This window comes from Panthera onca, chromosome C1 (assembly GCF_046562875.1).
Source record: "Panthera onca isolate mPanOnc1 chromosome C1, mPanOnc1 haplotype 2, whole genome shotgun sequence".
NCBI classification, from domain to species: Eukaryota; Metazoa; Chordata; class Mammalia; order Carnivora; family Felidae; genus Panthera; species Panthera onca.
This window is the reverse complement of record NC_138346.1, coordinates 4,626,588-4,650,853: the sequence shown is the minus strand read 5'-3', so window position 1 is coordinate 4,650,853 and position 24,266 is coordinate 4,626,588. Positions and strand designations below refer to the sequence as shown.

The 24,266-nt window shown below is 48.1% G+C and overlaps 1 protein-coding gene across 1 annotated transcript in view; it reads right to left on the bottom strand.

The window, feature by feature from the left end:
* Positions 1 to 24,266, bottom strand: part of DRC11 (dynein regulatory complex subunit 11) — a 153,925-nt gene that overhangs the window by 79,643 nt on the left and 50,016 nt on the right. Inside the window, exon 7 of the mRNA XM_078450742.2 lies at positions 8,982 to 9,066. Coding sequence (XP_078306868.2) covers positions 8,982 to 9,066 — 85 coding nt within the window. The remainder of the gene's footprint in view (positions 1 to 8,981; positions 9,067 to 24,266) is intronic.

Genomic DNA, 24,266 nt, shown 5'->3' with positions numbered 1-24,266 from the left:
CATTTGTAATGCAGTCCCACTGCCCCCATCGGGCTGCCAACTTCTACTCTGCCAGCAGTGCAAGGGGGTGCTTCTTTCCTTATATGCTCTGACATGGTGTGGCCCCGTGTATTTATGTTTGCTACCCAAACGGCTGAGAAAATGGTATGTCACTCGAGTTGTTCTCGATAGCAGTGCTGAATTTATCTTGCTCATGCTCTTCAACTTTAGCAAAACCTCCCGAAGTCAGAAGGACCCTTTGTTCCTTTGCTAAGGCAGCTGCCATGTTTTCAGGAAACTGTGGGGCCTGAGGGCCAAATCTGGCCCCACCACCTGGTTTCTTTCACAATAATATAATATATCATAATGTAATTTTTTTGAGGCCTGTTTCACATAGCATGTATTCACACATTCCAAGGGTACAATTCAATTGTTTTTAGTGGATACACCAAGTTGTGCAACCATCACCATGAATCCGATTTAGAACATTTCCATCACCCCAGTGTGAGCCCCTCATGTCTGTGGTCAGTCCCTTTGCTTTTCCTTCACCCCTTGACAGGCAAATGCTAATCTCCTCCCTGCCTCCATACAGTCACTTTATCTGGATGTTTCCTGTAAATGGAATCATATAATGTGTGGTCTCTTATGTCTGGTTCCTTTGCGTTTGCATCATGTTTTCGAGGTCTACCCATGTTGGGTGTATCTCAATTGATTTTTCCTTTTTTATCGCCAAATAATATTCCTTTGCATGGACGCACCACATCTGCCCTATCCAGTTACCGCATGATGGATATTTAAGTTGTTCCAAAGTTTTGGCTATTATGAATAATAGTCTCATGAATGTTCATACATAAACTTTTTTGTGTGGACATATTTTCATTTCTCTTGGATAGAGGCCCGAGAATGGGCTGCTGGGTCATTTGGCATGTTTATATTTAACTTTTTTTTTTAAAGTAGGCTTCAGGGGTGCCTGGGCAGCTCAGTCAGTTAAGTGTATGACTTTGGCTCAGGTCATGATCTCACAGTTCATGAGTTCGAGCCCCGTGTCGGGCTCTGTGCCGACAGCTCAGAGCCTGGAGCCTCCTTCAGATTCTGTGTCTCCCTCTCTCTGCTCCTCCCCAGCTCAGGCTCTGTCTGTCTCTCTCTCAAAAATAATAAATAAAAAAAAAAAAACCTTTAAAAAAAACTAGTGAAGTAGGCCTCATACCCAGTGTGGAGCCCAATGAGGGGCTTGAACTCAGGATCCTGAGATCAAGATCTGAGCTGAGATCGAGAGTTGGACGCTTAACAGACTGAGCCACCCAAGCGCTCCTATATCTAACCTGAAAGAAACTGACAAACTTTTCTCAAAGTGGCTCCACCATTTTCTGTTCCTACCAGCACCACAGGAGGGTTCCCTTTTCTCTGCACCCGCAACATTTGTTATTGTCTGTCCTCTTGATTGTCACCATCCTAGTGGGTAGGAAATGGTCTCACTGCAGGATTTATTCATTCATTCATTTATTAATTATTTATTTATTTAAAGTTTAGTTAACATACTGTGCAATATTGGTTTCAGGAGTGGAATTCAGTGACTCATCACTTACATACAACACCCAGTGCTCGTCATTACAAGTGCCTTCCTTAATGCCCATCGCTGATTTAGCCCATCCCCCACCCACTTCCGTCCATCAATCCTCAGTTTGTTCTCTATCATTGAGTCTTCTGTGGTTTGTTTCCCTCTCTTTTCTTCCCCCCCCCCCTTCCATATGTTCATCTGTTTTCTTTCTCTCTTTTTTTTTAATGTTTATTTATTTTTGAGAGAGAGACACACACAGTGTGAGCAGGAGAGGGGCAGAGAGAGAGGGAGACACAGAATCCGAAGCAGGCTGCAGGCTCCGAGCCGTCAGCACAGAGCCCGATGCAAGGCTCAAACTCACGGACCGCGAGATCGTGGCCTGAGCCGAAGTCGGACGCTTAACCGACTGAACCACCCAGGCGCCCCTCATCTGTTTTACTTCTTAAGTTCCACACATGAGTGAAATCATACGGTACTTGTCTTTATCTGACTTCTGACTGACCTATTTCACATTCTACCTCCATCCATGTCACTGCAAATGGCAAGATTTCATTCTTTTTGTTGGCTGAGGAATATTCCAGTGCATATATCTATATGCCACATCTTCTTTATCCATTCATCAGTTGATGGACATTTGGGCGGTCTCCATAGTTTGCCTATTGTTGATAGTGCTGCTCTAAAACATTGGGGTGCATGTATCCCTTCAAATCTGTATTTTTGTAACTTTTGGGTAAATATCTAATAGTGCACTGGCTGGATCTTAAGGTAGTTCTATTTTTAGTTTTTTTGAGAACCCTCCACACTGTTCTCCAGAGTGGCTGTACCAGTTTGCATTTCCACCAGCAGCGCAAGAGGGCCCCCCTTTCTCTGTATCCTTGCCAACACTTGTTGTTTCTTACGTTGTTAATTTTAGGCATTTGGACAGGTGTGAGGTGGTATCTCGTCATGGTTTTGATTTGTGTTTCCCTGATGATGAGTGATGCTGAGGATCTTTTCACGTGTCTGTCGGCCATCTGGATGTCTTCTTTGCAAAAGTGTCTATTCGTGTCTTCTGCTCATTTCTTCGCTGGGTTGTTTGTTTTTTGGGTGTTGAGTCTGATAAGTTCTTTATAGATTTTGGACACTAACTCTTTATCAGCTATGACAGTTGCAAATATTTTCTCCCATTCCGTAGGCTGCCTTTTCGTTTTGTTGATTGTTTCCTTCACTTTTCAAAAGCTTTTTATCTGGATGAAGTCCCAATGGTTCATGTTTGCTTTTGTTTCCCTTACCTTAGACGACATGTCTAGTAAGAAGTTGCTATGGCCGAGGTCAAAGAGGTTGCTGCCTGTGCTCTCTTCTAGGATTTTTTCCTGTCTCACATTTAGGTCTTTCATCCATTTTGAATTTATTTTTGTGTATGGCATAAGAAAGTGGCCCAGTTTTATTCTGCACGTTGCTGTCCAGTTTTCCCAGCACCATTTGTTGAAGAGACTGTCTTTTTTCCATTGGATATTCTTTCCTGCTTTGTTGAAGCAACTGTATGTTGACCATACAATTGTGGGTTCATAGCAGTTTTAAATTTTATCTCCCTAGTGACTAATGGTGTCAAGCATCTTTTCCTGCGCTAATTAGCTATTCATATACGATCCATTGTGCGTTGTCTTCAAGTCTTTTGCCCGTTCTTTGACTGAACAGGCTTCTTATTGAGACGTTAGAGTTCTTTGTTTATCCTGGATATAAATCCCTTTCCAGGTATATGCCTGAAGACATATCTTCCCCCAGTCTGTTTTTGTCTTTGCATTTTTTTGATGGCATCTTTTGAGATGTAAAATTTTTGAATTTTGATGAGGTTCAATTGAGCAATGTTGTCTGTTAGTTTAGTTCTAATTTGCGTTTCTGTTATAGGCATGGGGTTGATAATCTTTTCATATCCTGAACATCTTTTATTATGTTTCAAACCCATTTACATTTTCTTTTCTGAGAACTGGCTGTTCATATCCTTTGGCTTTTTAAAACATCAGGTTATTGATCTTTTTTTTACAGACCTGCAGGAGCTCTTTATATATGAAAACAATGACCTCCTGTGTGTGATGCTCATTACAAGTAATTATCCTACTGTGTCATTGGTCATTGGACTTCACTTGGGGTTGGTTTTGCCACGTGGGTTAGAAACTGTGTGTGTGTCATTTAAAATTTCATTTTTTTCTTCTATGACTCCTGGGTTGTGCAGCAGAGGTAGAAATGTCTTTCTCACTCTGAGCTTATGACAATTTCTTCTTTGGCTTCTTCTAGTTCTTTTGTGTTTTTGTTTTGTTTGACGTTTACATCTTTGATCCATCTGGAGGCATTCTGGTAGAAGCTATAAAGAAACAGGGATTTAATTTCCTTCTTTTTTTCAGATGATGACCTGCTTATTCTAATACTATTTATTAAGTGGTCTTTTCTCCCCCTTACCCAAGAAAGGTGAGATGCCATCTTCATTATGGACGAAATTCGCGTAAATTTGGGTGTATTTCTTGATTTCCTATTCGTTTCCATTGACGCGTCTTTTTAGTTATTTGCCTCTTTCAATGGGCTCTTTAAAAAAATTCTTTTCGGGGCGCCTGGGTGGCTCAGTCGGTTGAGCGGCCGACTTCAGCTCGGGTCATGATCTCGCGGTCCGTGGGTTCGAGCCCTACGTCGGGCTCTGGGCTGATGGCTCAGAGCCTGGAGCCTGCTTCTGATTCTGTCTCCCTCTCTCTCTGCCGCTCCCCCGTTCATGCTCTGTCTCTCTCTCTGTCTCAAAAATAAATAAATGTTAAAAAAAAAATTAAAAAAAAATTCTTTTCAACCGACTGAGCCACCCAGGTGCCCCTAGGAAAAGAAATTAAAAAAAAAATTTTTTTTTTACATTTACTTATTTTTGAGAGACAGAGAGAGACAGAGCACAAGTGGGGGAGGGGTAGAGAGAGAGAGACACAGAATCTGAAGCAGGCTCCAGGCTCAGAGCTGTCAGCACAGAGCCCGACGCAGGGCTCGAACTCACAGACCGCGAGATCATGACCTGAGCTGAAGTTAGACGCTTAACTGACTGAGCCACCGAGGCCCCCGCAATGGGCTCTCCATGACACGGTTCAATACTGGGTAGGGCTAGTTTCTTCTCATTACATTGTGCTTTTGGAATTTTATTGGTTATTCTCGGCTATTGACTTTCTATTTAAAGTTTAAAATCAGGTTGGTCATGGGGCATCTAGGTGGCTCCGTTGGTTGAATGTCTGACTTTGGCTTAGGTCATGATCTCACAGTTTGTGGGTTCGAGCCCCACGTCCGGCTCTGTGCTGACAGCTCAGAGCCTGGAGGCTGCTTTGGATTCTGTGTCTCCCTCTCTTTCTTCCCCTTCCCTGCCTGTTCTCTCTCTCTGTTTCTCTCAAAAATAAATAAAATAAATATAAATTAAAAAACAGGCAAATCAGGTTGGTCACATTCTGTGAGGCCTGCCCACCCCACCTCCACCATAATGCCACTGGTATTTTTGTTTGGATCATAGTACATGTACAGATGAAGTTTGGGAGAGCTGACGTATTCACGGTACTGTGTATCCCTGCCTAAGAACACAGGGTGCTTTTATCTCTTGTCCTCTGCATCCCTCACAGTGTTTTGAACTTTTCTTCACATAGAACACACATTTATTATTAAGTTTGTTCCTGGATGCTTTATTGTTTTATTGCTGTTGCTGCTGAAAACGGGCCGTTTTGGTCTGCTTTCTTTCCAGCCGCTGTTTGCACACGTGAACGCTTTTGCTCTCTGTAACTCCCCGTCTTCCTTCTCGTACTGTGAAGGGGCTGTTCAGTTTATTCTCATTGCTTTTCTACGTGTAGAGCAAACCTGCAAAAAGTGTTCGCTTTGCCTCTTCCGTTCTAATTTCTCTATCTCTACGTTCTTTCTCGTGTCCCATCGTGCTTGATAGATCCTAGGGAACAGTGGTAACAACAGCCACCCTTGTATTTTTCATGACGTTGGTGGAATTGTCGCTTGTGAATTTCATTAAGCGCAATATCAGATCTTGAACCAAGAAATACTTTGTCACGTTAAAGAAGTATCCCTATATTCTGATTTTTTTTGTTTTGTTTCATAATATCACAAACGGCCGTTGAATTTGTTTTTTTTTAATATTTATTTATTTTAACATTTATTTATTTTTGAGAGAGAGAAACAGCACGAACAGGGGAGGGGAAGAGAGAGAAAGACACACAGAATCTGAAAGCGGGTTCCAGGCTCTGGGCTGTCAGTGGTTCTGGCGTGCTGATATTTCGGTTTGAATTTTTGCATTGAAACTCGTAACGAAGACTGGTCTGCGGTTCTATTTGTCCTCAGTCTTTCTGGGGAGCTGGTAGCAACGGGATTATGCTCACTTCGTAGCAAGTGTTCGCACGGTTTTTTACAAACGTAAAGTTGACTCTTCACGTACATGCTACCATGCTTGTGCTTGGCCTGTCTCTTCGTCCTCCTCCTTCCGTTGGCAACAACTGTTACGACCTCCTGCAAGATCTCCACGTGCGCCGCCTGAGGTACACGATGCACGTCACCTCATCTAACCATCACATCAGCCCCGGGAAGGAGGCACCGCTGGGATGTCCGTTTGCGGAGGAGAAAACTGAGGCGCGAGGGGAGGCTGCGGACGTAGCGAGTGCTGGGACTCTGGTTCATCAACACTACGCTGTCCCCAGTCTTCACTCACCTACGTTTAAAAGTCACGCTGCCTCGGGGCGCCTGGGTGGCTCAGTCCGTTAAGCATCTGACTCTTGGTTTCAGCTCAGGTCACGATCTCGTGGTTCATGAGATCGAGCCCTGAGTCGGGCTCTGTGCTGACAGCGCGGAGCCTGCTTGGGATTCTCTCTCTCCCACGCTCTCTGCCCCTCCGGGGCTCATGCTCGTGCTCTCTCTCAAAAATAAATAAACATTAAAAGAAAGTCCTGCTGCCTTGCGGCTGGCCTCCTTTGCTTTATTTTAATGTATTAACTGGAGATCCTCAGTTTCTTTCGTTTTTAGTAGACATCAGCCCTACTTGTGAACGTCTCTTGTACACGATTTAGACACGGCACCAACTTTCTTCATCCTGAGATCACTCCCTTTCTAAACTAACACGAAATGCATTTGGGGCCTGGCCGTGGGCTTTCAGGACACAGCGTGTGCCTGACAACGTAGCTGCAGAGACAAGACCTAACCGTGTAAAAACGAGAAATGGCACCACGTCGAAATGCCAGCCACTCAAGGCAGGGTTTGATGGGCTGGGGAGGTTATGTGGTCGCTGGGTTCCGAGGAGGACAGGAGTCTGCCGGAGGGCGGAGCGAAGGCTGGGGAGCTGAGGTCAGCTTCTGACGGGGGGTGGGGGCGCTTCCCTTTGACCCCGAGGGCTCACTCAGGGGAGCACAGGGGGGTGGGAAGTCAGTAGTGCTGAGGGTGAGAAACCCTGACCTGTAGCATGGCTTTTACCTCTGCGTAGTGCTTCGTGTTCCTTAACTGGGTCCCTCCTAAGGAGTATTAGTCTGTTTTCTTCATCAGTGCCACAAATGGGGCAGACACGGGCAGCTGGTTCAACCACGTGTATGGCAGGGGGCAGCAAATCACACCGCAGGGGCCAAATCCGGCCTGCTGCCCAGTTGGTAAATAAAGTTTTATTGGAACACAGCCACGCCCATTCATTACCTACTGTCCGTGTTCACTTTCATGCTACGATGGCAGAGTTGAGCAGCTGTGGCAGAGAATGCTGTTCCATAGCCTCAAATACTGACCATTTGGCCCCTTATGGAAAAAGCTCGTTGGCTCCGATCTACGGCAACTTGTCTTATCACGTGCTGGGAATAAATTCCTTGAATAGCGTTTATGGGTCAAAGAGTATACTCATTAAACATTTCATATTTACTTGGTCCACGTCCCTCAAGCATGTCATGCTAATTTACGCATTTATGTATCCAGCCACAGTGGATGAGAGCGGCTTTTCTCTACATGCTCACCAACTCCAGTGATTACCATGACTTAAAATTTTTACCAACCCTATAGGTGAAAAGAGATGTAGTGACATTATTTTACATTTAAGTCTCGATGCTAGTGAGTTTTAAAATTTTTTAAATTAAGGTAACATTTTTCCCCCTTCTTTTTTACTGGGCTGTTTAGATTTTTCTTAGTATTTTCTAAGAACTCTTTATGTATGAAAGATAGCTACTGTCACCTACGTCGCAAATATTTTCTCCAGTTCATCATATGATTTTAATTTGAATTATGCTATATATTTGTTTGCCATTTGAGCTTTATGTAGTCAAGTAAACCAGCTTGAGTGTATCAGTATGAGTTTCACTTTTAATGGCAATGCTCATAGTACTCTACTGTTGGGTATGATGCAAATCTTCTCTTGGTTTCTATGATAAATACGCTGAGGTTAAGAATGGTTTTCCTATTGGGGCGCCTGGGTGGCTCAGTCGGTTAAGCGTCTAACTTTGGCTCAGGTCATGACCTCGCGGTCTGTGAGTTCGAGCCCCGTGTCGGGCTCTGTGCTGACAGCGCAGAGCCTGGAGCCTGCTTCGGATTCTGTGTCTCCCTCTCTCTCTTTACCCCTCCCCCACTTGTGCTCTGTCTCCCTCTGTCTCTCAAAAATAAATAAATATAAAAGAAAAGAGTGTTTTTCCTATTTATAGTTTATTGAGACATCTCTAAAAATAGCTCTAAGGGTGCCTCGGTGGCTCAGCTGGTTAAGCATCGGACCCTTGGTTTTTGGCTCAAGTCATGATCTTGCAGTTCGTGAGTTTGAGCCCCATGCCGTGCTCTGTGCTGACAGCGCGGAGCCTGCTTGGGATTCTCTCTCTCTGCCCCTCCCCTGCCCATGCATGAAATAAACTTTAAAAATAAATAAATTAATAAAAATAGCTTTAGCAGTCAATTGCATCAGTCAATTGCACTGGAGTATCTATAGAGATGTTTCTCTGAAAGAGTGTCAGTATGCAAAGCGCTGAGTCCGGACGGATGAGCAGAAACTAAGTGGGGGAAGAGGGGCAGAAGGCCACCCTGGGACGAGAGGAGGGCACGACCCACACAAAGGCACCACGGGTGCCGTGACGCGAGACATGAGGAGGGTGGGCGAGTGGCCGCTGGAGTCCGTGGCAGGAAGATGGGGGCAGGAGACGACCCTGAGAGGCGAGCAGGGGCCAGAGCATAAAGGGGCCCTTGACGTCAAACTGCTCAGAATTTACCAAGAAAGTGAGCCCCCCGCGTTGTCACGTCTCTTTGAAAGGCGAGATGGGAGAAAGGAGGAATTCATTTTGAAATAAATTTAAAAGTACGTCGTTGGTGAAACCCCAAAAGTAGTTCCCTGTGAACACGTGTAGGGAAATAACCCAAACCTAGTAACACCACGAACCCATCCAGCTCACGCTTCAATAGAAACGCGGTTGCAGTATATTTATGTTTCATTTCTCAAGCGTGTTCGTACCTGTTGTGGGGTCTTGTTGGAGAAGATAATAGCTGACCCTCCTTCTTCTACGTGAGGGTAGTCAGGAAACGTGCCTGTTAAGTTCCTGAGGAAGCAAAAGAGGGAGATTAAGTAGAAATGAACTCCGTAATTCAGAACGTAATCCAGAACTCGTCTCTGTAATATTTCCCACTAGCTGGCTCTGCTTACGCTCATTTATTTATTTATTTATTTATTTATTTTTATTTATTTATTTTTTTCAACGTTTTTTTTTTTAATTTATTTTTGGGACAGAGAGAGACAGAGCATGAATGGGGGAGGGGCAGAGAGAGAGGGAGACACAGAATCGGAAACAGGCTCCAGGCTCCGAGCCGTCAGCCCAGAGCCTGACGCGGGGCTCGAACTCACGGACCGCGAGATCGTGACCTGGCTGAAGTCGGACGCTCAACCGACTGCGCCACCCAGGCACCCCTGCTTACGCTCATTTAAATGAGTGACGGTTGGGGAGCCTGGGTGGCTCGGTCGGTTGAACGTCCGACTTCAGATCAGGCCATGGTCTGGCAGTTCGTGAGTTCGAGCCCCGCGTCGGGCTCTGCGTTAACAAACAGCTCGGAGCCCGGAGCCTGCTTCGGATTCTGTGTCTCCCCCTCTCTCTCCGTCCCTCCCTGCCCACGTTCTGCCTCTCTCTGTCTCTCAAAAACAAACAAAGTTTTAAAAAAATTAAAAAAAAAAAATAAATGAGTGATGGTTGTCAGCGTGGAAGCTCCCCGCCCGTTGCGGCCGGACACGCTGCCTCCGAGGCGTGGAGAGACCTGGGAGACGTTCCTAGAGGTTTGCTTCCTCCAGGTAATTGTTACTTGGAGACAGACACCCCTCTCTTGAAAACAGATTTTTAAAATGATTGAGACACTCTGTGCTTAAGTTCGGAATGAAGACAGAAGCACAAATCATTTCTTCCTGTTTAAAATTTAGAATAAACACAGGGTTTTGAAACTAAACAGAAGGATGGAGCTGTTCGGATGACAAATTTACTAACAGTGCACGAGATACGTGGACAAGCTCTTAAGTTTCCATAAGGCTAAGGCTCCATTTTGTACGGGCTCCAAATAGTTTTTTGTGTCACCATGTAATTTTTACCTTTCAAAAAGCAGAGTTTGCAATTTATTAAAAAAATTTTTTTTAACGTTTATTCATTTTTTGAGAGACAGAGAGAGACAGGGCATGAGTGGGGAGGAGCAGAGAGAGAGAGAGAGAGAGAGAGAGAGAGAGGCAGACACAGAATCCGAAGCAGGCTCCAGGCTCTGAGCTGTCAGCACAGAGACCGATGGGGGGCTTGAACCCACAGACCGCAAAATCATGACCTGAGCCGAAGTCGGCCGCTCAACCGACTGAGCCACTCAGGCGCCCCGCAGACTCTGCAATTGAATATTGAGGAATTTTGCGAGGGGTGTGTGTGGTTACTATTTCTACGTGCCTGGGGGTCTACTGAGGCAGAGAAACTAAGGGTTAGAGAAGACAGCCGTGCAGAAGATGAGTCTACAACAGTGGTTCTCAAACATTTGCCCTTTGGAGCCCTTTATACTCTTAGAACTTTTGAGCATCTCAAAGAGCTCTTGTTTATGTGAGTTCTAGCTACAAGTATTTACTGTGTTAGATACTAAAACGGAGAAATTTCTAAAACTTGCATTTTAAATTCACTTAATAACAACACTGACAAACCCCTTATATGTTCATGTAAATAACATCTTTAGTACATGTCCGAAAACAAACAAACAAAAATAGAAGAGTGTTACTGTTCTGCATCTTTCAAGCCTTTTTAATGCCTGGCTTGGGGGTTCGCTGGCCGCTCCTATCTGCTTCCGTATTCGTTCTGCTGCAACACGCTGTTTCGGTTGAAGTTTGGGAAGAAAACCTGTCCTCACGTTCGCCACATTTCGTCATTCATTAACAATTCCACCGATCTCAAAACCAAAAGCCTGAGTAATGGGAAGCTCTCAGGCTCACGGGGGTGATCACAAGAGTTCCAAAAATTTAATTTCTGCCATGTCAGAGGTTTCCCTTCAGGCTCATTTGGTTCACTTTTTTGAGAATCTGGCAGTTGTTTGCTCAATTAAGAATGATGTTCCATGAAAAGTGGCTGGTTCGGCTGAAAGCAGACGGCTCCACAGGTGTGCGTCCAGATAGCCAGCACACTCGGCGTGCGGCCAAAAGCATTCAGCGCACTTTGATTTCATCATGCAGAATATTAAAAAGCTGTGTAGTCAAGGGCTAAGTCTTTTTTTTTAATGTTTATTCATTTATTTTTGACAGAGAGAGGGTGTGAGCGGGGGAGGGGCAGAGAGAGGGAGACACAGGATCCGAAGAAGGCTCCAGGCTCCGAGCTGTCAACACAGAGCCCGATGTGGGTCTCGAACCCACAAACCGCAGGATCATGACCCTGAGCCGAAGTGGGACACTTAACTGACCGAGCCACCCAGGCGCCCCAATTGCCAAGTCTTCTTAATACGATTACTTTTTACTGTGTCCTCAAGGATACTGTTAAATGAAACCTTTTTTTGAAAGGCACATGCATGGTGGTGAGGGCTGACTCTGAGTTGGGGCTGCTGCTTGGTTCATGCTTAGGAGTCAACATCCCTGCTGGCTGTTGCCCCAGTGTTTCCACAGGGTTACTCTTAAAGCATTCTAAAACAGTCACATCATTGTCTGCACAAAATATCTCAGGTCTCCTGAGCCTTTTCTTTGGGCTCATTTAATAGGAATATGACTCAGCTCCTTAGCTTTGCTTTAAAAAGCACTGAACACGATGGGGCATATGTGGCCAAATGAAAGGGCAGGATGATGATAGAAGATCACATGCTAAGTGACATTGACACTAAGTCACATTGCTTAGTGACATTGTCACTAGACTATGTCACATGCTAAGTGACATTCTGTCATTGTAGCTACCTTGGTGGACTCATGTACTCATTTACCCATCCATCCATCCATCCATCCATCCATCCATCCATCTATCCATCCATCCATCTAATCTATCCATCCACCCATCCATCCATCCATCCATCCACCCATCCATCCCTCCACCCATACATCATCCATCCATTCACCCATCCATCCATCTATCCACCATCCCTCCATCATCCATCCATCCACCCACCCATCTATCTATCCGTCCCTCCGTCCATCCATCCATCCATACATCTAGCCATCATCCATCCATCCCTCCATCATCCCTCCATCCCTCCATCCCTCCATCCATCCATCCAATCTATCCAACCATCCATCTATTCATATGGTCAATCAACACACACCTGATTGGTACCAATGAGATTCTGGATGTAGTGATGGGAGACAGTGATCCGAAGATTAAAATGTCAGCCGTTGCCCTGACGCTCTCACCTTCCACAATCACATGGCTGATGCATGTATTTGACTTCAGACACTGCTTGTTCACAAGACTCAAATCTCAAATCTTATTAAACTGCCTGACCACAGTCTATCTTGTTCTGTGCTTCACTTGGCCTTGACAGGTTAAAAAGTATGAATACATTTGGGGCACCTGGGTGGCTCAGTCGTCTGACTTCAGCTGAGGTCATGATCTCACGTTTCGTGGGTTCAAGCCCCACGTCGGGCTCTGGGCTGACAGCTCAGAGCCTGGAGCCTGCTGCAGATTCTGTGTTTCCTCTCTTTGCCCCTTCCCAGCTCACACTATGTCTCTCTCTCTCTCTCTCTCTCTCTCAAAAATAAATAAACATTAAAAAAATTAGGGGCACCTGGGTGGCTCAGTCGGTTAAGCGTCCGACTTCGGCTCAGGTCACGATCTCGCGGTATGTGAGTTCGAGCCCTGCGTCGGGCTCTGTGCTGACTGCTCAGAGCCTGGAGCCTGTTTCAGATTCTGTGTCTCCCTCTCTCTCTGACCCTCCCCCGTTCATGCTCTGTCTCTCTCTGTCTCAAAAATAAATAAACGTTAAAAAAAAATAAAAAAAAAAAAAACAACAAAAAAAACCCAAACAACAAAAAACTATGACTACATTTTGATTAAAAGCTCGAGCACTCTTGCTCTGTGCACCCACCCACCCATCCCTCCGACGGCCACTTTATAGGCAGCTCCATTGTCTAATTTTAATTCCACACTTTAAAGCTTGTTTTGGGGGACTCAGAACAAACCTAGAAACTGACATAAACTGAACACAAACAGGATTTACATGTGCCATTTCTAAAATAGAATTCATAATTATGTTACACATCAATTGTCATAGTAAGATTTAATAACGCATGTATGATAGTTTTCATAGTTCTTTTTGCAAAAACAGGATCGAATATATCTATTTTTAACAGATAAAAGGACATACTTCGTTTTTTTTAAGTCACGTTAGTTTAAGTAATTAACCATAAACTGAAATTGGATGTCTTGGCCTTAGAGACTGCACAAACTGTTGTAGGGCACACATTTAAAAGATAGATTTTAAAATTCTTATCTAGACGTGACAGCATAGCCTGATAGCTCTTTCTCACCTCCATGCACACACGTGCACACACTTGCATCATGCACACACGCACACACGCACACACACGCTGTGCTCACACCATCCCCACGTTCTTCCTCCCTCATAAGGAGTCCTCTGGCCCCGGAGTGGTTGTTTCCCAGCTTTGGGATATTCTTTTTAATTTTTTTTTATCGTTTATTTATTTTTGAGACAGAATGAGACAGAGCATGAATGGGGGAGAGTCAGAGAGAGAGACAGAGACACAGAATCCGAAGCAGGCTCCAGGCTCCGAGCTGTCAGCACAGAGCCCGACGTGGGGCTCAAACTCACGGACAGTGAGATCGTGACCTGAGCCGAAGTCGGACGCTTAGCCGACTGAGCCACCCAGGCGCCCACCAGCTTTGGGATATTCTAAGTGCGCCCTGGGTGTGCACTGATTGGGATTCTCCCTGTCCCTGTCGCCCTGTCCTGTGTGTCCTGTGACTCAGTCACTTAGAGCATGCTGACAGATACTGAATTTTACTCTGTTTCCTTGGTTGCTGGGTTTCACCCTCACATTTTCAGCTGTGGGGCCATGGCCTCCCCTCTCCCGAGTCAGGGTGCTCAAAGCTGGGACACACCTGATCTCTCCTGCCGCTAATCATAAGGAAGCTGTGAGGTGACGAGCTGTAAGGTGTCGCTCTGGGCTCAGCACACTTCAAGGTGTGAAAACTGCAGGGACCGTTGGCCTTGACTTGGGGACGAGTAAAGAGAATATGATTTTGGCTCCCACTGTGCTCCTGGCAGAAACAGCTGGGGCTGACAGCATCGGCTGCAGGTGAAAGCCCATCTGGGGACTTCTGGGGGAGTAATTCCAATGACACAGTGTCAGGAAGGATTACAGGTGGAAACAACACGCCTGGTTTCTGCTGGACTCTGCTCCCCCCACGGGCACCTCATTCCTGTCTTCCTGGGACTGTGCCCCTTCTCCACAGTCCCAGGATCACCGAGGGGCAGGCACTGTCCTCTCACTTGGGTACAGACGTGCTGTCTGGTCACCACCCATGGTGTCTGAACACCACGGGTGCCTTATCCAGGCCTCCTGTCCCGAAAACCCGCCACTGTGCTTAGGGCTGTGAACACATGCTGTGAACACTGGCAGTAGTCAAATAACTAGAATTACAAGATGATGGGGTCTCGGCCTGGAAGATTCTCCTCCCCATCCCTCCCGGGGACTTTGCTACTCGTTGCCTGAGGGGAGGGGAGTGGGGAGCTGCAGAGACAGCTGGTCCCCTTTCTGACTGGTGGAAGGGACCACAACTCCCCAGACGGGCCGGCCTGATCCTAACCACCAGGACCTGAGAACGTGGCCTCATTTGGAAATAGGGCCGTTGAGAGGAGGTTATACTGGAGGGGGCAGGGTGGGCCCGCATCTAATGTGACTGGTGTCCTTATAAACAGGGGGCAACTAGGACCCCAGGACAGACACACACGGACTATGTGAAGACACAGGGAGAAGGTGGCCATCCACACGCCAAGGAGGGGCCTGGAACAGCTTCTCCCTCACAGCCTGTGCAAGGAACCAACCTGGCTGACGCCACGGTGGTCTTGGACTGGAGCCCCAGACAGTGAGGGAGTGAACTCCGGCTGTTTCGGCCACCCAGCTGTGGCACATGTTACGGTCACCGTAGGAAGCTAATCCACGAGCCTGGCAACAAGTTTGCTGCTGGCGACTTCCGCGGTCGTTCTACGGCTCCCCTCCACTCTCTCTGGATCTGTCAGATGGCCGAGTCCTCTTTTCTGGAAGGTTCTCTCTCTTGGCTTCCTCTCGTCTCTCTCCCCCCTCCTCCATCTTTTTAGGCCGCCCTCCTCTGTCTCACTCAGAAGGAGCTCAGATGGCGAGGCTTATCATCGGCGTTTGAGCTCTTGACTGTCCCTTCATTTCAGGAGGAAGGTTCCGTCTAGGCTCTGCTGCCCCTGATGGCCACCTGCTCCAGCCTTCCGGGTCAGGGTCTCCTCGGCTCCCGGACTGTAGGTGCTGGGGACCCAGGGCTCTGCTCTTGGGCTCTTCTCTGTGCATGTGCATCAGGGTCTCATGTGGTTTCTTGGCTTCAAATAGCACCGCGCACTTCACCCCTCCCAGCGCCGTGTCTCCGGCTCGTCTGTCCCCCGGGCTGCAGACCTACGTTCGACGCCTGCCCACCACCTCTGTCCGAAGTGCAGCGAGTTCCTCAAGCCCAGATGTCGCAAACTCAGCCTCGGTCCTCACCTCGTCCCCCAAACCCCCTCCTCCGCCTGCATTTCCCCATTTCAGAAAATGGAAGCACTCGTAGTTGCCTCCAGGGGCAAAAACCTAGAATCGTCCTCCAGCACGTTCCTCCTTCGTGCCTCTGTTCAATCCGCCCGCAAACCCTGCATCCGACCCCCCGTCATTGCCTGTGCTGGTCCCGGCCACCGTCAACTCTGTGTGCGTTACTACAAGGCACAGGATGCCCTGCTGTCCCCCCCACCACCCCCGACCACTCCTACGTTGACTACATTCCTTGCAGCAGCCAGAGCGAACCTTTTAAAAGAGAAGCCGCATCGCATCACGCCCCTTCTCTGCTCAAAGTTTGCCAACTCTCTCACTCAAAGTGAAAACCAATGGCCTTCGGATCAGGTTAACTTAGGTCCCTCCTTACAGGTTCTGTCACATGCAATTCATAACGGCACCCCCTTTCACTCTTAAGTGTCCCGGTGTGGACATTTAATTATATGGTTCCTCCACCTGCAGTGGCCTTCGTGACACTCACCTGCTACCTCCCTGGCTTGGCCCTCACCACCTTCCCCCTGCTCACCTGCTTCCAGCTGCTCCCCGTCTACTGGGGGTTCTCCCTCCTCAGAGACAGGTTCTCCCACAGAGATAACGCACATGCTCAAACAGCATCGCATCAGAGAGGTCTTCCCCGACCACCTTGTATAAAATAAGTTTTTCAGCCAAATAAATACATTCCCTCTCATCTGACAGCCGAAGGTCCCGCCCAGGTAGGTACGGGTAGGGTAGGGAAGAACAGGATGGAAAGTTATTTTTGGATCATTACTTCAGTTTCTCTTTACAGTTTGGAAAACCCTTTCACAGATGCGGGGATCTTCTCCACTTAGATTGTAGCACACAAAACACCCCTGCAACGTTATCGTGTTCAACACGCTGCCTCTGTGCGTGATGATTGAGATCACAGCGTTCCCTCAATTAGACTTTGAATCTTGATTCCAAAGACATTTGATGATCTTTCATCGTTTTGCTGATTTGCAAAGTTACCGTGCTGCACATGCTTCGGCGCCATTCGCGGACCCCCTCCGACTTTCTATTTGTCCCCCGATGGGGGCAGCAGGCAAGCCCAGAACAGGTGGCTCAGCTGGGCAGTCAGACCACCTAATGGGGCGAGTGACGTACAAAATGGCACGGGGCCGCATGGAAAATCACCTGAACCGCGCAGATGAGGGCTCTCTCATTTCGCCCAAGTCTACAGAACACGACGGAAAAGGAACACCGAGAAAGGAGAAAACCGTCCAAGGACACGATGCATGAGAAAGGCACATGGAGCTTGATGAGACTGGATTCATCAGGTATTTCTGAGCTCTTACCATTCAGTCACCTGCAAACAAATGCTGGCATATCCCATGGGGGTTATGTTCACTTAAAAAAGATTTTTTTTAACGTTTATTCATTTTTGAGAGAGAGACAGAGCATGAGCGGGGAAGGGGCAGAGAGAGAGAGGGAGACACAGAAGCCGAAGCAGGCTCCAGGCTCCGAGCTGTCAGCACAGAGCCCGACGCGGGGCTCGAACCCACGAACCGTGAGATCATGACCTGAGCCGAAGTCAGACGCTCAACCGACTGAGCCACCAAGGTGCCCCTACGTTCATTTTAAGATAAGAATTCAGCTTTGGGGAACAAAGTATAATTCGTATGAAATTAAGTACAATTTCCAAAAGATAGAATTTAAAGTTATTCATCTAACCCTTTGCCTAAAAATATTCAGAAAGATCTGAATGCGATCGCTAGATGTGCAATATATCATGTACCAAGCCCCAGAGACACTTGCGTATCACTAAGTCCGATTACTCTTGGACTATTACAAAAGAAAGAAGCGGGAGGGGCCACCAAGTCCCGGTCCCTGCCAGAGAATTAATCTCCGTGATGTTGTCTTGTAGTTGTTCTGGGGTTGGACATCTGCAGTCGTTGGACATTTCTTCCAGCTTCTTCTACCAGTCCTGCTCTTGACTCTGTCTGCACAATCAGGATTATTTAAGGGGATGAGGCCTGCACCCATCACACCTGCTCTCCCCTAACCGAGCTCCCACGTGGGCTTCACATGTGTAAAGCCATCGCGCTGTTTCGTCCTGGCCCAACACTTAATTCTCACTCTGCCATCCAAATCCTTGGTCCACGATCCTCGCTCACAATCCTGTCTTTGGCCCGACGCTGTGCCCAAGCTTCTCTTAGCCTAAGACAGAGGCTCCTGCCTGAGACACATGGACCCCAAGCCCCCAACCTGGCCCAAGGTCAGGGGCTGCTCCTGCCCACTCTTGACCTCCACAAGGGCAAGTGGGAAGTATCCTGTATTTTCTTTTCTACAGATAGTGTTTGCCTGGTATGAGGGTGGCTGAGGCAATGGCGTTGCCGTGTCCTTTTTTTTTTTTTTAAGCTTCTTTATTTATTTTGAGAGAGGAAGAGAGGGAGGGGGAGGGGGAGAGAGAGAGGGAGGGAGGGAGAGAGAGTGAGAGGCAGACTAGAGGGAGAGAGAGAATCTCAAGCAGGCTCCATGCTATCAGCACAGAGCCCGACTCGGGGCTTGAACCCTCGAACCGTGAGATTGTGACCCGAGCCAAAATCAAGAGTCAGACACTCAACCGACTGAGCCACCAGGCGTCCCAGCCATTTCCTCCTTGCTCCTGAAATACTTGCCCACCTGGGCTTCGTGGCGTGGCGGCAGGGCCAGAACTGGGGTGGAGAACTTGCCCGGACGCCCAGGCCCCGACGTGGCCTGTCCAGAGCTGCCACGCACTGTGACCCAACTCAGCCCGGGCCACCTCAGTGCGCACCTCACAGGCGTCTCCCGCTAACAGCCCCAACCCGTTCTGGAAAATGAGAGGCTCCACACAGGATGCCCGTGTCTCCTGATCTTCAACGGGAAGGATTATAATCTGTGACAACCGTGACCCCGTGCCCCCAACTGGTTGTTCCCCCGGGGAGGCAGGGTCATGGCAGCACGCTGGGAAAAGCACCCGGTCGTTTCCCGAAAAGAAGAGAATTCACGCTCGGACACGCCAGGCGGTGCCGGTTTCCCTTTGCAGTCTGTTTTCCCGAAGCAGGAAATGGAAAAAGATCTTTTGTCAGCCGGGAGCCCTGTTTGCTGAGAAGATGTGGTTTTTCCAGACTTAAAATAACTGCAGGGTGTGTACTTACAGGTCTTACAAATATTCTTTTAAATATTTCCTCAAGCTGTATTTTATCAGTGCGAGGACTCTGCTCCTGGACATGTGCTGGTTCTCCGGAAGATCTCCAGAGACCTACTGCCGACAGGAAGCCCTGGGCCAAGAGCCGAGAAAGGAGACTCAGCCCGACGCTGGCCGCTCCGCCCGTGGGAGGCACTGGAGACCCGCTCACCCGTGGCGCCCACACGTCAGCTCTCCTCTTCCTCCGATGCCTTCACCATTTTGCCTTTATGGGTTTTGACCAGTTTAGGTGAGGAGTGGAAGCCAGATGTGGACTTGAATTTCTTCAGCTGCTAGTGAGGCTGACACTTTGCCATGTGCCCCGTGCATCTGCGTCTCGTCCTTTCTCGGATCCACGTAAGTGGCAGAAATGACAACAGCTCACAAGACGCGTGTCGCACGGAGGTTTACACCGCGTTTTCACACCTGCCTTTCACAAAGTACTTTCTCATTTCGTCCCTACAGAAATTCTGAGATACGCATTTCCCTCCACTTGGCGAAGGAGGAAATTTGAAAATGCGAGAGTTCAAGCGATTTAGCCTAAGGCAAGTGGTTCCAGAGCCCGGATTCCGACTTGAACTCGAACCTGTGTCTGGATGCGCAGGGCGTCCCCACTCATCACAGCCACTTGCTGTGTTTGCGTGAATCCTTAGACAATGGATTCCTAAGACTTCCACGGTTGCCCTGGATACCCTTCTGCCCCCAACGGTTCCGCTGTTAGGAATCCTCGCAGAAGTGAAGGCAGAGATACTCTGCTATGCACTGTCTGTACTAGTAAAAACTGTAAATAACAAAAGCTACGATCAAACCCTGCAAATAAGCACCCCTGGGGATTGGCTATATAATTATGGTGAAGCCTCAAGGTAGAACTCTGCTTCTGGGCCCGACTTTGCCTGTTCTTTACCTGTTCGCCACGGGCACCTTATACACACTCAGAGCTCTCGCAAAGACCAGCTGCTCTATAGCAATGGCGGAGATGTTAATGGTAGAATATTAAGGGGGAAGACCAGGCTGGGAAGTGATATGCGTTCTAGAAAGAAAAGGGGGTAGGCAGACAGCCTCAGGTGTGGGTGTTTCGGTCCGCAGGTGCGTGGAGACCGGCGAGCAGTGACACAGGCTGTGTCCCTGTGTGCACCTAGGTTCACGCACAGCTGTGGGAATGGATGGGGGAAGACCAGTAAATTCTGTATGCACTTGAGTATTGCTTTCCGTGCCACAGCGTATAGGAATTACGTTGGTAATTAAATAAAACAACAAAGTAAAATAAATTACATTAAACATACAGGTCGTATTTGGCTGGTTTCCTTTTTTTTCTTCGAGTTTTTTTCTATTATTTATTTATTTTGAAAGAGAGAGAGAGAGAGAGAGAGAGAGAGCACCAGAGAGAGCAAGCAGGCTCTGTGCTGTCAGCGCAGAGCCCTACGTGGGGCTTGAACTCACAAACCGTGAAATCATCACCTGAGCCAAAATCAAGAGGCGGACGCTTAACCGACTGAACCACCCAGGCACCCCTGGTCAGTTTCCCTTTCTGTCTTATTTTTGGATTTGACTAGGATACACATTTCGTAAATTTTACCGTGGAATCAGTCCAATTTTCTTTGACAATATTTTTGTTCCTAGAAGTCAGAAAATTGTGACCTGTGTCTAGGAGAGTTAAGTTCTCCATTCTGCTTTCTACTTCCTGTTGGCCTTAATAATTAGGTCAATCTAGTTCTTGTAACTATGTCGTTTGCAGTCTTATTACTTCTGGTCACTTAATTTATCATATACTATTTCCATCTCTGTCTGTCACTTCCTGGGCTCTCCAGTTTGCTCTGTTGATCCACGTTTCTGCTCTTATATTCGTAGAATGCATTCACCTTATTTTTCTTTATAATAATATACTTGAAAACAGAGTGCCATTTGTCCTGCCCTGTTGGTGTTCCCTTCTTGTTTTAATCCTAATGACTTTAATAATTATGTTTGCAAGTTCAATAAATAATCCTGTTGGGATTTTAATTGGAATTGCGGTCTATCAATTACCTGGAGCAGACACGTCGTCTTTCCGTTGGACCAGGAGCATGGTGAGTCTGCCCGCTTATACAAGCCTTTTTGTATTCCTTCCTTTTAACATTTACAGCCTTCTTAGACTTTCACATATTTTTCTTTCATATTTAGTCTATCGCTGATTTAAAAACTATACTGTGCCACTTTCTTTAAAATACTTATTTCCTTTTAATGTCATACTGAAAATAATTTATCTCATGGAACTAAGTAATATTAGGGGCAAAAGCCATCCATACTGTCCTTTCCTGAGAAGGCCTGCAGCGTTTCTTCAAGTGCGTGGCTTTCTTTTGGTTTAAAAAATCCTGGATGTTTCACTCATTCACGCACTCATTTAGAACTTACTCAAGTGAGTTATCTACAATGTGCCACAGACACTTTGAGGCACTGGGAAAAAGCAGTGAACAGAACATATGAAAGTCTTTGCTTTTATTCAGCTTACATTTTATTATGCTAAGAATTAATTAAGACACAGAATCTGAAGCAGGCTCCAGGCTCTGAGCTGTCAGCACAGACCCTGATGTGGGGCTCGAACCCACAAACTATGAGATTATAACCTGAGCCGAAATCGGACGCTTAACCCATTGTGCCACCCAGGTGCCCCTCCGTTTTTAAATTTTAAAATAAGAAGGGGGTATTTGATTTTATGAAATGATTTTTCTGCATGAGCTGAGACGATCACATTGCTTTTATTGGTATTACCCAACACTGAATTTTCTTAGCACTTAACTATTTACGTTTTTGGGACTAGACACTGGCGGTCTGATTTCGAGCCACTTGGAAATCTAAAAAGTACTGTCTGAAATGACAACTGAGTCAGAGACAAAAATCAAAACGCAAACGGGTTGGAGATGGACAAGAAAATCACGACGTGTAATTCAAAAAAATTTTTTTAAATATTTATTTTTCAGAGAGAGAGAGAGAGAGAGAGAGAGAGAGAGACAGCAATACAGAGTGTGAGCAGGGGAGGGACAGAGAGAGAGGGAGACCCAGAATCCAAAGCAGGCTCCAGGCTCTGAGCTGTCAGCACAGAGCCGGACGCGGGGCTTGAACTCAGGAAATGTGAGATCATGACCTGAGCTTAACCAGATGCTTCACCGACTGAGCCACCCAGGCATCCCACGACATGTAATTTTTCCAAAGTCCTCCAGAATAAGGGTCCAGCACCCAAATCGCATGCCCCTAATTTCCCTTCCCCCAGATCCTGCTGGAAGCCCCCACAGAGCACACACCTAGGGCAGGTCTGGGAGCTAAAATTCCCAGGGAGGGGGCTCCTGCCACGAGGTCACAGCACCTGCCCTGGGGAGGAACAGGTCCCTGGGCCAGGGAGCCCCAGAGTGACAAAGGAGCCACTGCAGGGTCATGACCCGCCTTCGGATTTTAAAGGACGACCCTTCCTCTGCGTGGTGGACAGACTGTATGCAGTCCCTGTGTTCGCCGTCTCCCCGTGTTCACACCTTTGTGTGTTTCCCTCCCCTTGAGTGTGGGTCGGACCGGCCGCTGGCTCGTAACCCACGGGACACAGCAAGCAAGACGGTGGGATGTCACTTCTGTGAGTGCCCCACGTGTCTGTAGACTCCCTCCCTCGCTGGCTTTGGTGAGGCAAGTTGCCAGACCGAGGGGCCCACCCCCCACAGAGCGGGGGGCGACTCTGGCCAACAGCCAGCAAGCCCTGGGGCCCTCGGTCTGGCAGCCCCCCAGGAACTGCACGCCGCCAGCTGCCACTGGAGCTTGGAAGCCGAGGTGACCCCGTCTGCAGACCTAGGGGACCCAGGGCAGAGGACGCAGCTAAGCCCAGACTCCGCATCCACAGCAGCCGCGAGACGCTCAGTGGCTGTGGTTTCCAGCCACCAAGTCCGTAAGCCAGACTGATACGGTTCTGCAGCGATAAAGAGCGAATGCACTGTCATCACGTTGAGACAGATTCGGAGAGCAAGGGTGGTCGCAGGAATGAGTCAGGGGGCCACGCAGTCTAGGTTAGGGCTGACGCGGCTCAGACCAGGCCCGGTGGCAGCAAAGACGGAGGCCTAGACGTGGTGGGTTTGGGGCATATTGTGAAGGTGAAGCCAATGGAATCTTCTGATGGACTGGAATTTGGGCTCAGAGAAGGATAGAAGTCGGGGTCGTGCCTCAGGGACAGGCAGGGTGGGTTCTCCATCCGCTGGGGTGCGAAAGGCCGTGTGGGGACAGCTCTGAGGGGATGAGGCTCTGGGCACACAGACCTGAGAGGTCCCCTAGCCAGCTGATACCGGGCCGGACCTCCACGTCTCTCCGGGCGGCGGACTCACGCTTGGGAGTCCACGCAGCTCGGATAGGACGGAAAGCCACACGCCGGATGAGAGTTCCAGGGACACAGGGAGGGGACGGGAACGCAGGCCTGGGCCCTGGGCCTCCGCTTGTGAGGAGGTGCGAGAGAACAGGAGGGAGAGCAGCTCGTGGGGGGCTCCTAGCAGCTGTTCGAGCCCTGGACCCTCCCTCTCTTATCAGATGATGGCACGGCCACTTGTATGATGTAACCTCATCCTGACCAAAGTGAGCCTCCACAGACGGGGTGGGGGGGGGGGGATTGTTGGACAAAGCGGATGATTTCACGGAACCAGCAGAGAAGACTTCAAGTCAGACAGACTTTCCAGCTGGAAAAGATGGACTGCCCGGCCCTCGGCAGGCGGGTGTGTTCCCTGCGTCGGCTGCTGCTTCTCGCCCGTACCCTGAACGCCTTGAATGTGACGAACTAGGGTGGTTGAAAATGCAGTGTAATTTCTGGATAGCCCGATCCAGTAAACGTACCGAGATGATTTGCAATGGACCTTCCATACTAGTGGAATTACTATTACTCTTTTTAAAATTTTTAACGTTTATTTACTTTTGGGAGAGAGAGAAAAAGAGAGAGAGGGAGACAGAGCATGAGCGGGGGAGGGGCAGAGAGAGAGAGGGAGACACAGAAGCCGAAGCAGGCTCCAGGCTCCGAGCTGTCAGCACAGAGCCCGACGCGGGGCTCGAACTCACAAACCGCGAGATCGTGACCTGAGCTGAAACCAAGAGTTGGATGCTTAACCGACTGAACCATCCAGGTGCCCCAAAGGAACTATTAACACTCATGGGCTCAGAACTTGATATCATTGCCTCTTCTAATGCATCCAACAGTCTTACGAGGTAGGTACTGTTATTGTCAGTGGTTTTCGGACGAGAAAACCCAGGCTTTCGGTGACTTGTCCACGCAGATCCGGTCCAGAGCCTACGGGCTCAGCTCCACTGAGGGAGCCACGCGCGAGCCACGCGGAGCTGGGAGGTCACGGGAAGCAACTGTTGGTTTAGGTCCCAGT